The sequence below is a fragment of the Mangifera indica genome, chromosome 8, assembly GCF_011075055.1.
Source record: "Mangifera indica cultivar Alphonso chromosome 8, CATAS_Mindica_2.1, whole genome shotgun sequence".
In the NCBI taxonomy this organism is placed as follows: domain Eukaryota; kingdom Viridiplantae; phylum Streptophyta; class Magnoliopsida; order Sapindales; family Anacardiaceae; genus Mangifera; species Mangifera indica.
In genome coordinates this window covers 8,879,491-8,893,623 of record NC_058144.1, presented here as the reverse complement: position 1 = coordinate 8,893,623, position 14,133 = coordinate 8,879,491, and the positions used below count along the sequence as shown (strand labels likewise).

The window sequence follows — 14,133 nt, the reverse complement described above, 5'->3', positions numbered from 1 at the left end:
GATTCTCTGATAAAAATAAAAATAGAGATAAAGATGACAAAAATTTCTACAATTAAAGATTGGACAGGGACAAAGATAAATATATTCCTACATGTCCTTTTTGACTCATTCTCTCTATGATTCATTCCCTCTTTTATATATTTTTTAAATTCTTATATATTGAATCATTTGATGACATATACATATCTATTTAAAGTAAGTATGTATAATATTGTTCTTACAAATAATTTTGATATTTAATAAATGTTTTATTATTTTTCTAGTGGAGATGAGAAAAAATTATAAACAATTTTCTCTACAGAGATGAGAAAGGGAAGAAAGAGAAAATTTTCTCGCAGAAAGGGAACGGAAATTTCTGACCATTCTTATATCGTGAACAAGGTAAAAATAGGAAAAAAATTTCTCTATAGGGACAAAGTTAGCAACTAAGGTTTTTAGCCTCTATTTGACCCATTGTCATCTCTATAATTAATTGAATAAGAGCATGCTAATCCAAAATTTCAATTTCAAATTCTTATAACTCTCTTTTTAAATCATTTTATTGAAATGGTTAAAAATTTTTACCTTGACAATAAATAAAAGCGTTACCAGAATTCAGGAATCTTTAAACTTTCAAGGGACCCATGAATGACAATTAACGGTGTCTTCTTGCATTTCAACCAAAACACCAAATTATTGAAAATTATAATTAACAAATTCAATTTGACCAGACCAAACCATAAATGATTGATTCTGTACCTAATGACAACTATCAATTCTTTAAATTATAAAATTATTTATTATTATTTATTCTTTAAGATTCTAATGATTCTATTATTTATTTTAACCTTTACTCTTTCCTCTTGATTCCATCGCAATTATATTTTCGGCGGGTAACTTACAAGTCAATAGCTGTAAAAAACGACAAAAAGCAACCAAACAAACTGAAAATCAATAAAATAAGATACACGTGTAAAAAATCAATTCGACCACCTAACCACAAATCGTAAAATTTGTTGGATTGCCCACCGAACTTTCAACTCTTATCTCTACCTCATCCCCAACATATCAAAGCTCAGCAAAACTTCACGACACATCGCATCTATCAATCAAATCTCTTTCTCCTGTACCAGTCCCGAAAATCGCCGCATTATGGGAGCCGAAGGAGGAGTTTCTGAGCCGTTGATTGGACCTAGTGAGAAAATCTCTGCCGTCAACGAGGAAGATCAGACCGTTCCCGAATGGAAGGATCAGATCACCATCAGAGGGCTGGTTGTCAGCGCCATGATGGGGGCTTTGTTCTGTATCATCACGCACAAGCTGAATCTTACGGTGGGGATCATTCCGTCGCTCAACGTAGCGGCTGGATTGCTTGGCTTCTTCTTTGTTAAATCGTGGACTAGTTTTTTGTCCAATTTAGGGTTCTCGATTAAGCCTTTTACCAGACAGGAAAACACCGTCATTCAAACTTGTGTTGTCGCTTGTTATGGCCTTGCATTTAGCGGTAATCGTTCTATTTTTATTTTTTATGTTTAACTTTCTTAATTACCTATCTTAAGCTAACATATGGATACACATTTTATTAGTGTTATAGAATGATTAAATAATTTTAAATTAAAAATAAAATTACACGCTTACTAAAACATAGGTACACAATTTATTGGACTGAAATTGATATATCTAGATATTTGCTTGTTTTTCGGTTTGTCTTCTGAATTAGAAATTAAAATTTTATATAATGGAGAATTATTGTTAAGATTATTGAATCATGATAACTTGATTATAATGGAAAAGACGAAATTTATATGAAATTATTCTATTAATCAGCTCTTTTGTTTTAATACATGGAGTTGATAAACTAATTAGTAGTAAATTGATTGCAGGGGGATTTGGTTCTTATTTGCTTGCTATGGATGAGAGAACATATGAACTAATTGGTGCTGACTACCCGGGTAACCGGGCAGAAGATGTTTTGAACCCAGGATTGCTTTGGATGATTGGTTTTCTGTTTGTTGTCAGTTTCCTTGGGCTTTTCGGTCTTGTTCCACTTCGCAAGGTATCTTTCACAGTCATTGTTGTCATTCTTTTGCTTTTAATAGCGTGCTTTAATATATGGAAAGTATAAGTTTAGAGACTAGTTAAGTCTAGGAAGTTAACTGATTTATATCGTATTGTCATACATTTGGTTGTGAATATCTTGTCCAATCATTTAGAATTGATACTGAAAAGTTACTTGTTAAATTTGGTTTAAGGTTTTCGTTTGTGTTTCTGAATACTGATATTGAATTTGTGAAGAATGAGTTCATATATCGTTCTAGGTACTGATATGTGTTTATTCCTAGAGATTTTAGCTGTTTAAGAAAGTGAAATTTGAAAAAGGTAGGTAGATTTGAACTCTCTGTTACATATGTTGTCCTTAAAGTCTCAATGCGTCCATGACAACTAGGTGGGCCTTATGGATATTGTCTATCTCCTAATTTTTTGTGAATGGTATCAGGTTATGGTCTTGGACTATAAGCTTACATATCCCAGTGGAACAGCCACAGCAATGTTGATAAATAGCTTTCACACCAACTCTGGAGCTGAGCTTGCAGGGTAATGATTGAATATATGTTCATTATTTGTATATCTTGCTATGATTTCTCATTCTGCAAAACTGTTGGAGAGAAGTGATAGAAGATTTATATTATCTAGGAAAATTTAAAAAAAAAATCAAAGCAATGAAAATTAAGAGGTCCTTAATTTTGAAGATACACAGAGCTTTAAGGGTACAATTAAGAAAGAAGAATAAATAATTTATAATCCTGCGTAAAAAAGTCCATGATATCTATCTTTTCTACTTGATAGTACATTGCTACTTGTTAGTATTTATGTACTTCTGCTGCGATTATATTTGTAATTGTCTTTCAGTTCTTACCAGATAAATTTCCAGGTGCTATATATGTCTGGTTTTGATGTGTTGCAAATTTATTAGCTGTAAATTCGTTGTACATTCTTTAATATAAATTTGTAAAGTAATCAGAGTTTAATGGCTTTCTTCCTACTTATGTATCTATTATTTTTTGACTTTTTGTCACAGGAAGCAAGTCAGCTGTCTTGGAAAGTACTTGAGCATAAGTTTATTTTGGAGCTGCTTTAAGTGGTTCTTTAGTGGAATTGGGGATTCTTGTGGATTTGACAATTTTCCCACCCTTGGTTTGACTCTATATAAAAACACGTAAGGCTCTAGTGGATTCTTTGAGATATGTACTTTTCTCCATTTCTCTCTTAGAGACTAAAGTTTCATTCTTTTTAGTTATTATATTTGTGGTTCTTTCTTTTATTCCCTCTATTTATTCAATTATTAGATATAGGGGCAAATATCAAAAAGTTAGGGTTTTTTTCCATTTTTTTGTTGTCTTATAGAATATCTGCATACCCTTATGGGCAACAACTTTATTGAAAAATATTCCTTATCAATTTATTCCTTCTTATTTTCTAAAATAATTTTTAGTTATTGAACATTTTACATTGGGCCTCTTACTGAGTTGCATCCAGTAAGTAACATGGAACTAGTAGTGCCTATAATATATAATATAAAATACAGAGAGCAAATAACTTTCTACTTTTGTCTTTTGTATTGTTTGTTAAATTTCATCTTTCAGAACATGATATATTGTTTTAGCCAGATTGCACTAAAGTGGTTGAAATCATGTATACTTTTTTGCTTGATGCAGGTTTTATTTTGACTTCAGTCCAACTTATGTTGGATGTGGACTTATTTGTCCCCACATTGTGAACTGCTCTGTTCTTCTTGGGGCTATTATATCATGGGGCTTCCTCTGGCCTTTCATCTCCCAACATGCTGGCGACTGGTATCCAGCTGACCTGGGTAGCAGCGATTTTAAAGGTCTTTATGGATATAAGGTATGGTAATACACATTAATTTTAATCACATTCTTTCATTGGCTCAAAGCCAATTCCATAATCTTGAACTAGTATCTTATTTATCTGCTCTAAAGTGATTTTTTCCTGTCATCTCTTTTTGCAGGTATTCATAGCTATTGCCCTTATCCTTGGAGATGGCCTTTACAATCTGGTCAAGATAATAGCTATAACTGTTAAGGAAATGTGCAACAAAAGCACCAAACAGAGCAAACTTCCAATTGTTAATGAAGTTCAGGGTGAGGATATATGGCCCTATGTTATCTCTGAAAACCAAATCATCTCAACTGTGAAAATTGATGGAAAAATCTGGCTCATTATTTACACATGGCATTACTGTTAACAATTTCACTTAGCCTGTGATAGCCAACTATAATTCTTTTCAACCTTTTCAATTATATTCAACCAATGATTGGTAAAACAGTGAGGCTCATCCACTGTTGATGTTTTCCTGAATCAATGGTAGTTTTATAAATTTCAGCTTTTTTTTTTTAAATTTTTATGGTGGTTATTGAGGTTTTCTGGATATGGTTTATCAATTGACCAATATTATACGAAATGTGATCATTACAATAGGAAGACCTCTGTTGTGAACTTATGGCAGTCTATCAAAACAGAACAATCATCTGAGAACTCTGGATGCAAAATTCATATGCAATTTTCTTTTTTCTAATGAACTGTGATTCTTGTGGAAATTAATTTTACTGACGTGCTTTTGCAGATTCGGAGAGTTCGAAATTGTTACTGGATCAGAAAAAAAGAGATGATGTCTTTTTAAAAGACAGGATACCCAACTGGCTTGCAGCTTCTGGATATGTTGGTCTGGCAGCCATATCAACAGCAACAATTCCAATCATCTTTCCACCTCTCAAGTGGTACTTGGTTCTCTGCTCATACCTTATTGCCCCTGCACTAGCCTTCTGCAACTCTTATGGCACTGGACTTACAGACTGGAGCTTGGCTACAACTTATGGAAAGATTGGTCTTTTCATCATTGCTTCTCTGGTCGGAAGCAATGGAGGGGTTGTTGCTGGGTTAGCAGCTTGTGGTGTTATGATGTCCATTGTCTCCACTGCAGCCGATCTCATGCAGGATTTTAAGACAGGTTATCTCACTCTATCATCAGTGAAGTCGATGTTTGTGAGCCAGTTGGTAGGAACAGCTATGGGTTGTGTCATTGCACCACTCACATTCTGGATGTTTTGGACGGCTTTTGATATCGGTTCACCTGACGGTCCGTACAAAGCACCATATGCCGTGATATTTAGGGAGATGGCCATTCTAGGCATTGAGGGCTTCTCAGAGCTGCCCAAGCATTGTCTGGCCATATGTTGTGGGTTCTTTGTTGCTGCTCTGCTTATTAACCTCCTAAGGGATGTGACACCAAAGAAAATAGCGCAGTTTATTCCCATTCCGATGGCTATGGCAGTTCCATTTTATATTGGAGCATACTTTGCAATCGACATGTTTGTGGGGACAGTTATACTCTTTATATGGGAGCGAATCAATCGCAAGGATGCAGAGGATTATGCAGGGGCAGTTGCTTCAGGTCTAATATGTGGCGATGGCATTTGGACAATACCATCTGCAGTTCTCTCTATTTTCAGAATCAACCCACCCATCTGCATGTACTTTGGCCCTGCTACTGGTAACTGAGCTGGAAAATCGCTGGCTCAGGCTGTGTTGTATTTGTTGCTGTTCATTGAAGGCCATTTTTTATTGGATTCTGTAAAATGTCTGTTGTATATCTCAAGAAATGGATCTCAAGACTTATCGTAAAAAACGCAAATCAGCGCATATGGGACTGGAAGAATGATTTACACTTAGCACCCATTGTATAGAAGAATCATTATCTGCTCATTTGCAAATACTCAACAATTCCTTTATCCTTTATCTGTTCTTCCTCACCTCCCTGTTTGTTTAAGCATATGAATTATATTATAACATAATTTAATAACTAAATTATCTTTATTGGTTTGATGGTATAATTTTACGAAATAAACAATAAATATATAAAAATGAAGATGAAAAATAAGAAATGGGTACTTCATTTGTAGAATAGATGTGACATAAGGATAATGGTTATACAAATAGATATATATATGATGTGTGTTATCATATAATTAAGTGATTTTGAATTAAAAATAAAATAATATTAAATCATGTAATGATACATATGAGTATGTACTAATTTTTGTGTATATATATATATATATATATATATATATGGTAGTGGATGTGAACCAAAAGACTAATTGTTTGTTGACAAGTCTTAGCAAGATATTCCCTCCACCACTTAAAAAGGAAAATCTGAGGCCTAGATAATATTAATAGGATTTGGTTTGGCGTCTAGAATTAATATCTTCATATTATGATTACAGGAATAATAGATTGAAATGAATCATCCAACTATGATTGTTTCATACTTAACACTCAATCTATTTGGAATAATCATATTCTTTCACCTGTAAAAAGGATAGTTTGAGTGATAAAAATAAGATTTCATAAATAAGAGAATCTAAGTTTAAGTTTTCTCTAATAACATATTAAGATTAAACTTTTAACTTATCTGATTCAGTAGTTATAGGATCGGTCATTAAACCTGAAATTTATCCTATTTAGTATGATTGATTCGATCTTAAAAATAATAATCCAACTCAAATAAGGTTCTTTCTTAAAAAAAAAAAATTGGTTTGGAGAACAAGAAATTTAAAATCCCAAATAGATAGTCTCAGCAACACTTGGCATAATATTTTGAGGTACAGTTTTGTTTATAAAATCTCTCAATAATAAAAAATATATATATATATTAAAAACCCAAGTGAGAATCTGATACCTAACCTCATCTCATCTCATCTTAGATATGTTTTCATGCAAGGATTGGATCTTGAATCATTTCATTGATGATATACTTGATATGGAGGATTAGATTTTAGCAAATGTGTCATTATTTTTATATAACATCGGCAGAATGATCTAAAAGCTTCCAGGAGACATGACAAGATACCAAAGATTTGTATTGAAAATGAATGAATATAAATAGAAGATGATTCTGACTAAACAAATGCAACTCTGGCACCTCTTTTTTGTATTCTTGTGGGCATGTGTATATATATATATATATATATATATATATGCCATTTATCAGTTAATAGCTAGAATTTACTCTTAGATTTCTGTGTTTGCCTTTTATCATTGAAAAAGATGAAGTCCAAAGCCAATTAAAATATTAAAACAAACTTTAAATATGGATAGATCCAAACATATCACTTATCGATTAAGAAAGATTTATAAATTAAAAATAAAAAAAGTAAGATTATATTTTTTTTTTCCATTAACAGTTTGAATTTGTGGATATAATATTTTCAGAATAGTGTTATATGTATAAATAATATGAATAATTTTGTTTATAAACAATGATATATTCTTATATGATTAAATAATTATAAATTAAAAATAAAATAATATTTAATTATATAATAATATATCATTATTTATATATAAAATTATATATATAATTTTGTTAATATTTTCAACACGGAGATTGGAAAGGGGTGCCTCCTTTGTCTCCATAATGGGAAGCAAATTGACCACCAATTCAATCGCCAACACACACATAACAATTCCCACCTTCATTATTATCCACTAAATTATCAAAACCAAATTTTGGTCTTCTCCTTATCACTTTGACAAAAAGTTGACAAAAGCCAATCCTTCCCATGGCTTAGCCATCTTCAACTTCAAACAATTATATAAAAAAAAATTACATATCCCCACTTTGGTGACCATGAATTGTATGCATCTAAACTTCCAATTTAAGTTTTTGGATCTTTGGTAGCTTTAGCTTTATAAAATAGTCTTTTATTTAGGGAGTGATTATCGCTAAAAATGCTTCGGTATTAATTTCTTTTTATTTCTTTTAGTTGTTAGATTCATAAATTCTTCTGGTTTTAATAGTAAAAGTAAACATGATGATCATAGTAGCGTGCCAACTTTTGAAAAAATATAAAGTTCTGTAGACTTTTAATTATTTATTTTTTTTTTAGTAATCGAAGATATCACCCTTATTGATTGGATAAATTAACCTAAAATATAATAATCAGACTCATAATCACTACACTAGATAAATTAAAAGTTTTAAACTCGTTTTTTTTTTTAAGTTTTAATATTTTATTAATTTTTGTCGTCTAATTAAACATTCTTATTGGGTTTATTTGAAAGTTTTTCAAATTTGTCTGTTATTCTGGAAATTATCAAAATAATTAATTGGTATAATGTTATTAATTAAAGCATTTAATTTATTTTTTTAATTAAGTAATTAGAAGCAAAAATTGGTTTGGGCCATGTCTGTCTATCATAATGAATTTTAATCTTTAATGTGAGCTTAAGGGATGGGCCAAGAGTGGCTTAGAAGCAACCCAAACCTTGCTTTCCAGGTGTCAACTTATCATTAGTCCATGTGTACACTTGAGTTCTTTTACAATAATAGCACGCACTAAATAGCTTTCACCTGAGGCTGAGGGAAAGTGATTGGAAATTTTATTACTTTTATAAGGGCAACAGACTTATTCCCACCCAAGATTTGTTAAAATCTCAACTGGTATCAATTCAAACTTTCATATATGACCTGTTAAAATTAATAGAATTAGTTAATTTTTTAAGAATAAAATTATTATTTAATCAATAAAATATAAAAAATACGGGTAAAGGATTATTTCCTATCCAAGTTTAACTCAACATCAAAATAATACTCGCAGTAATTGAAAAGTCTAAACTAAACTCATGATCAACTACTATTAAACTTTTCTGTTAAAAGTAAAGATAAAATTGTCATTTTATTGTTAATATTAAAAATATATAAAATTTATTATATTTTCTTCTTAGATTTTAAAAACTAATATTCACCCCTATCTAAAGTTTTCAAATTTTGAAAAGTAATATTTTTGCCCCAAATTAGGGTTTTCATATTTTTCAAACTGTATTGCCCCCCAGAACTTTCAAATATAATAGTTTCACCTCACTCTTAAACTTCAATTTTTGGCATTCTTCCGATGTCCTCTCCAACACCTAAGTCGACTATAAACACTAGTACAATAAAGAGATCATCATTTCTTCATCACACCATCTTTTCTTGTTGGCTCAAGAGAATGAGGAGGTCAGAGAAGATGATAAAAGCTAAAGTTGAAGAGTAGAGATGAAACTATTGTTTTTGAAAAGCCTGGAGGGTGGTTGTAATTAGAAAAGGATGAAAACCCTAGATTTGGGGGGAAAATGTTACTTTTCAAAGTTTAAAAACTTTAAACTTGGGTGAAATTGTTAGTTTTTAAAACCTAGGGGGAAAATATAATAAATTTTATATCTTTTTAATATTAATAGTAAAATAACGATTTTATCTTTATCTTTAAAACAAAACTTTAACAACAGTTAGGTCATAGATAAGTATTTGGGTTTTTCAACTGTTGTAAGTGTATTTTTGAGATTAAACTAAAACTTGGATGAGAGATTATCCTTTGTTTTAAAAATAATAAAACTTTAGTTTATTTCTTCTCTTGATTTAGAAAATTTACAATTTTTCTTAAGATTAAGTTTTGATAAATCATATTTTTCCCTCTAGAGTTTCATTTTCAACCCATCATTCTCTGACAATCAGAATTCGACCATGACCTCTTTCTGTGTTGTCGGCAATCATTTCTCTCCAATGAATTCGTCAAAAATTGATAGCGGATCTAAGAGAAAAGACATCAAAAGGAGACCATCGGTAACAAAGAAAGAGAGGTCACAACCAAATTTCAATTGTTATAGAAGGATGAGTTGAAAATGAAACCCTAAGGAGAAATTATGATTTTTCAAATCTTGATTCTAAAAAAATAATTAGTCTTCTAAACCAAGCAGATAAATAAAATAAAATTTTATTATTTTTAATATATTACTGATTAAATGATAATTTTACTGTTAAAATTAACTAATTATATTAATTTTAACTATTTATAAATAAGAAATTGAGTTTCTAATACTTAGTAGGTACTTAATTTCAATAAACCTTTGGTGGGAACAAGTTCTTTGGCCTTTTTATGACTCAAAGGCTTTAGTTTCACTGTGCCCTTGCAAAATTCGGCCTCTGCGTACGATTGGTTTGTCATTTTGCATCCCATTAATATCCAAGTTAGATTAATTAATTTTAATAAAATCAATATTGAAAAAAAATAAAATTATCCATATATATTTATAATAATAATTTAAATATATATAATAAATTATTATGTGAGTAAATAATTTTAAGTTAAAGATAAAATAATATTTAATTATATAATAATATATTATTTATTTATATATTCAATATATATATAAGATTACTCTTGAAAAAATTAATGAATGTGAAAATTGTCATATAAACATAAATATTACTGTATGTAATATTGATACATGAAAATAAAAATAAAAAAATTTAGAAGTTATATAATTAATTAACGTAGTATATCAATTAGGGTTGAATTCGAACTGAGTCGTAACATATAACTGAGCTCAAGTTCAAGCTCGAACTTATGAAAGTCAAGCAAACGAAGACTACTCTCTCTCTCTCGTCGTGGCTCTCCCTTTGATTGAATTTAGTCTGGATGACAACGACGTATCCAAACCGAGGATAGACACTAGAGATGATGAACCTTTGGTTTGGACACATCGTCATTGTCCAAACAATGATGATATATTTAGATAATGCCTTCGTTGTCTAAATAAAAGATTTAATTTGAATTAGAAAAATCTAGATGAATTCTACTTAGAGGGAAAGAGTTCAAACAGAGAGAAGGCATTGAAGGAAGAGAGTGATCGTCGTTTGTCAGAAAATCATTGAAAAATTTAAAAGGGGAAAAATGTCACTCTTTAAAACTTAATCTTAAAAGAAAAAATGTTAGTTTTCTAAATTAAGGAGAAAAAATGTTATAAATTTTTAGAATTTTAGGGTTTAAAAAGAAAATAATAATTTTACCTTTTCTTTTAATAGAAAATTTTAGTAAAAGTAAGCTAGATTTTTTAATTATTATGAGTATACTTTAGAATTAGACTAAAACTTGGGTGGGATATGGTCCTTTGACCAAGAAAGTGGGATTGGAAGGAAGAGTGATGATGCCAGAACAGGATGGCAGACAAAAGCAGAGCACAGTTAAATTAGAGGGTTAAAAGCACAGCACACGCAGAATGCGGTGGAGTGGGAAGTGAAAAACTGCAAAAACAACCTTTGGGGATTGTTTGAATGCTAAAGAGACATAGCTCTAAAGCAGCTCTAAAATGGAGAGTTTAGATTTAACTCTCTTGCTAATATACTAAAATAATATTTTTAATTGATTTGATATAATAATTATGAAATTAATAATTAGATTTAGTGTTAGATCTAAATTAAGCTAATTTAGGTTTAAAAGTCGATTTGATTTGGATTTATTTAGTTCAAATATAAATTGAGTTTAAATTAAAAGATTTAACTCATTTTAAATCTAAATTAAACTTAATCTAGAGAGAATTCGGTTTGATTTGACTTATAAACTAAATGAATAGTTTGATTTGGTTCAAATTTAACTCATAATTTGATTTAAATTATATTAAATAATTATTAAATGACGTTATTTTATCAATGAATTACGAATCTGAGTTATAAATTCAAGTCAAATTTGAATCGAAATATTTTTATTTAAACTGAATTCGAATTACCTTTAATATTGACTCAACGAATTTAAATCAAAATATTTTTTATTTGAATTAAACTTGGCTCAAAAGTTGTTTAGACTTAATTCAGTTCAATTAACTCTTAATTAGAGTCAAAATTTTATCAATTCTGTATAATTAATTCGATCAGTACAGTAAAAAAAATAAAACAAATAAATCACAGACAATTTGATAATGGAGAGTGGGTACAGTTGGGATATGAAAATATAAAATGAAAATTACAAGGTATTGTCTCTCATTTGTTGCCAAAAAAGGTGAAAAACTGATGAAAGTATAGGATTTTCAGCTGATCCTTCTTCAATCAAAGAGGACCCCTTTTCTGATATTTTTCTGATTTTTTTGAAACCCAAAAAACCTACCTGTTCATGGATCCCAAGAGCTCAAAACATCCACAACATGAACAACAACAACATCAAGTTTCCAACTTCTTACAACAACAAGAAGAAGGAGAAGGAGAAAAAGTAAACATGGGTGAAAATAAACCTGCAGAGATCAAAGATTTCCAGTTTGTTGTAGCTGACAAAGAAGAAGCCAGCAAGAAACAGGTGGCTCCCAAGAGAAATTCTAATAAAGACAGGCATACGAAAGTTGAAGGGAGAGGGAGAAGAATTAGGATGCCGGCTTTATGTGCTGCAAGAATTTTTCAGTTAACAAGAGAATTGGGTCACAAATCTGATGGTGAAACTATTCAGTGGCTATTACAACAAGCTGAACCTTCCATAATTGCCGTTACTGGTACTGGAACTATACCCGCTTCTGCTTTGGCGGCTGCCGGTGGCTCAGTTTCTCAACAGGGCACCTCGCTAACTGCTGGTTTACACCAAAAGATTGATGATTTAGGAGGGTCTAGTGGGACCAGTTGGTCAATGGCTGGAGGTAATTTAGGAAGGTCTCATCATGTAGCCACAGGGTTATGGCCCCCAGCTGTGAGTGGCTTTGGCTTCCAGCCTTCTTCTTCAGGTCTTTCTACACCAAATTTAGGGAGTGAAAATTCAAGTTATTTACCAAAAATGGGATTCCCTGGATTTGATTTACCAGGTTCAAACATCGGTCCTATGAGTTTTACCTCTATTTTGGGTGGCGCTGGTAGCCAGCAGTTACCTGGCCTGGAGCTTGGGTTGTCTCAAGATGGCCATCTTGGGGTTTTGAATCCTCAAACTTTGACTCAAATATATCAACAGATGGGTCAGGCTAGGATGCACCAGCATCAGCAACAACAACCTCCTCATAAGGATGATTCTCAAGGCTCGGGGCAGTAGATTCTACCATTAGCATTGTTGAGACTTGAGAGGCTGAGGTGTTTTTTGTTTTGTAAGGGTTTATATTTTATATAATTTGGGGAAAAAGAGAAAAAAATTGATACTTGAGAGAGAATTCAATAGGGACTGGATTTGGTTTCCTCCCTTTCTCTTTGATCTTCATCACTGCATCATTATCCCGAAGTCTCCCTATACAGGTGCTGCTTTTGGGTTCTTCATTTAAAAAAAAAAAAAAAAATCTTTTTTTATGTATAAATTGTATATAGGTGTTAATTGTTGTAGTATTTGGTTTTCGTTTGGAATGTGCAGGTGCATTTTTTTTACAGCCAAATAGCTTGGGTTTGGACTTAACGTCTTGTTAATCAGAGGTGTATTGATTATAGTGTAAGTCATCTTTTATTATTTTTTGTTCCTATGTAGGTCTCGTTGGAGTGGCAATCTGTTTGTTTGTTAATTTATACTCACAGTTATTTCGTCATACTTGCCAAGTTTCTTCTCTGATCTAGTAGGCTTCTCTATCATCCAAACACAAAATTATCTTTTGTGTAGAAAGTGAGAAAATTTTGCAGATTTGCCTGTCTAATTCATGCAATTTTCTTGCCATGTAATCTCCTGTCAAACCAATTTCCTTCTCACCTATTCAGAATAACACAGGGAAAAGGCTTGGCCCAGTTCTTTCCCAATAACTTTCTAGACATCATGTATATTTTCTCTAACCTTTAAATTTGATCTGAAAGAACAAAGTTTCATTTAGGAACTGATATCTATTGATCGACTTCATATAGAGGGAACTACTGAACTTTTCCCTTTTCTTGTTCAGTTTAACTATCAACTCAAATTCTGAAGCTAAACAGGTCTTAGTGTGGACAGATATAATTTTGTTTGAATTATACTATTTCTTTTAAGAATTTCAGGAATTGTTGAATACAGTAGATGGTAAAACTCCCCATAAAAAGTTTACCAGTTCTATAACAATGCAAACAATCATCGTTTAGTGTTTGCTTTACTCTGGCAGGCCTTCAAGCCTTGATGAATGGTCTTGTTTTCTACTTCGCATCATTATTGAATGTCATGAATTACTTGAGTACCCTCCATCTTTTCAACAAGAACTAGTATTATAAAGCAAGATCTTCCTAGTTCAAGCTGCTTATTCTGCATCATGAAGCTTCTGTCAGCTATTATAAGCTGTAAAACCTACAACTCTTTTCTGACTTCGTGGATAGCATGACGGTATTAGGGTTTTTTCACAATAGGG

The 14,133-nt window shown here is 31.4% G+C and overlaps 2 protein-coding genes across 2 annotated transcripts; both read left to right on the top strand.

Annotated features, from left to right (window-relative positions):
* The first annotated feature begins 1,013 nt into the window (after positions 1–1,013).
* LOC123223763 (probable metal-nicotianamine transporter YSL6) lies at positions 1,014–5,773 on the top strand. The gene is made up of 7 exons (XM_044647115.1): positions 1,014–1,483; positions 1,863–2,035; positions 2,477–2,574; positions 3,059–3,196; positions 3,696–3,885; positions 4,010–4,142; positions 4,625–5,773. Exons 1-7 carry the CDS (start codon positions 1,132–1,134, stop codon positions 5,557–5,559), a joined length of 2,019 nt encoding a protein of 672 aa, XP_044503050.1. The 5' UTR covers positions 1,014–1,131; the 3' UTR covers positions 5,560–5,773.
* A 6,048-nt stretch (positions 5,774–11,821) lies between these two features.
* LOC123223764 (transcription factor TCP20-like) lies at positions 11,822–13,358 on the top strand. Its single transcript, XM_044647117.1, has 2 exons — positions 11,822–13,075; positions 13,188–13,358. The coding sequence occupies exon 1, from the start codon at positions 11,985–11,987 to the stop codon at positions 12,876–12,878; it is 894 nt and encodes a 297-aa protein (XP_044503052.1). The 5' UTR covers positions 11,822–11,984; the 3' UTR covers positions 12,879–13,075; positions 13,188–13,358.
* The last annotated feature ends 775 nt before the right edge of the window (positions 13,359–14,133 follow it).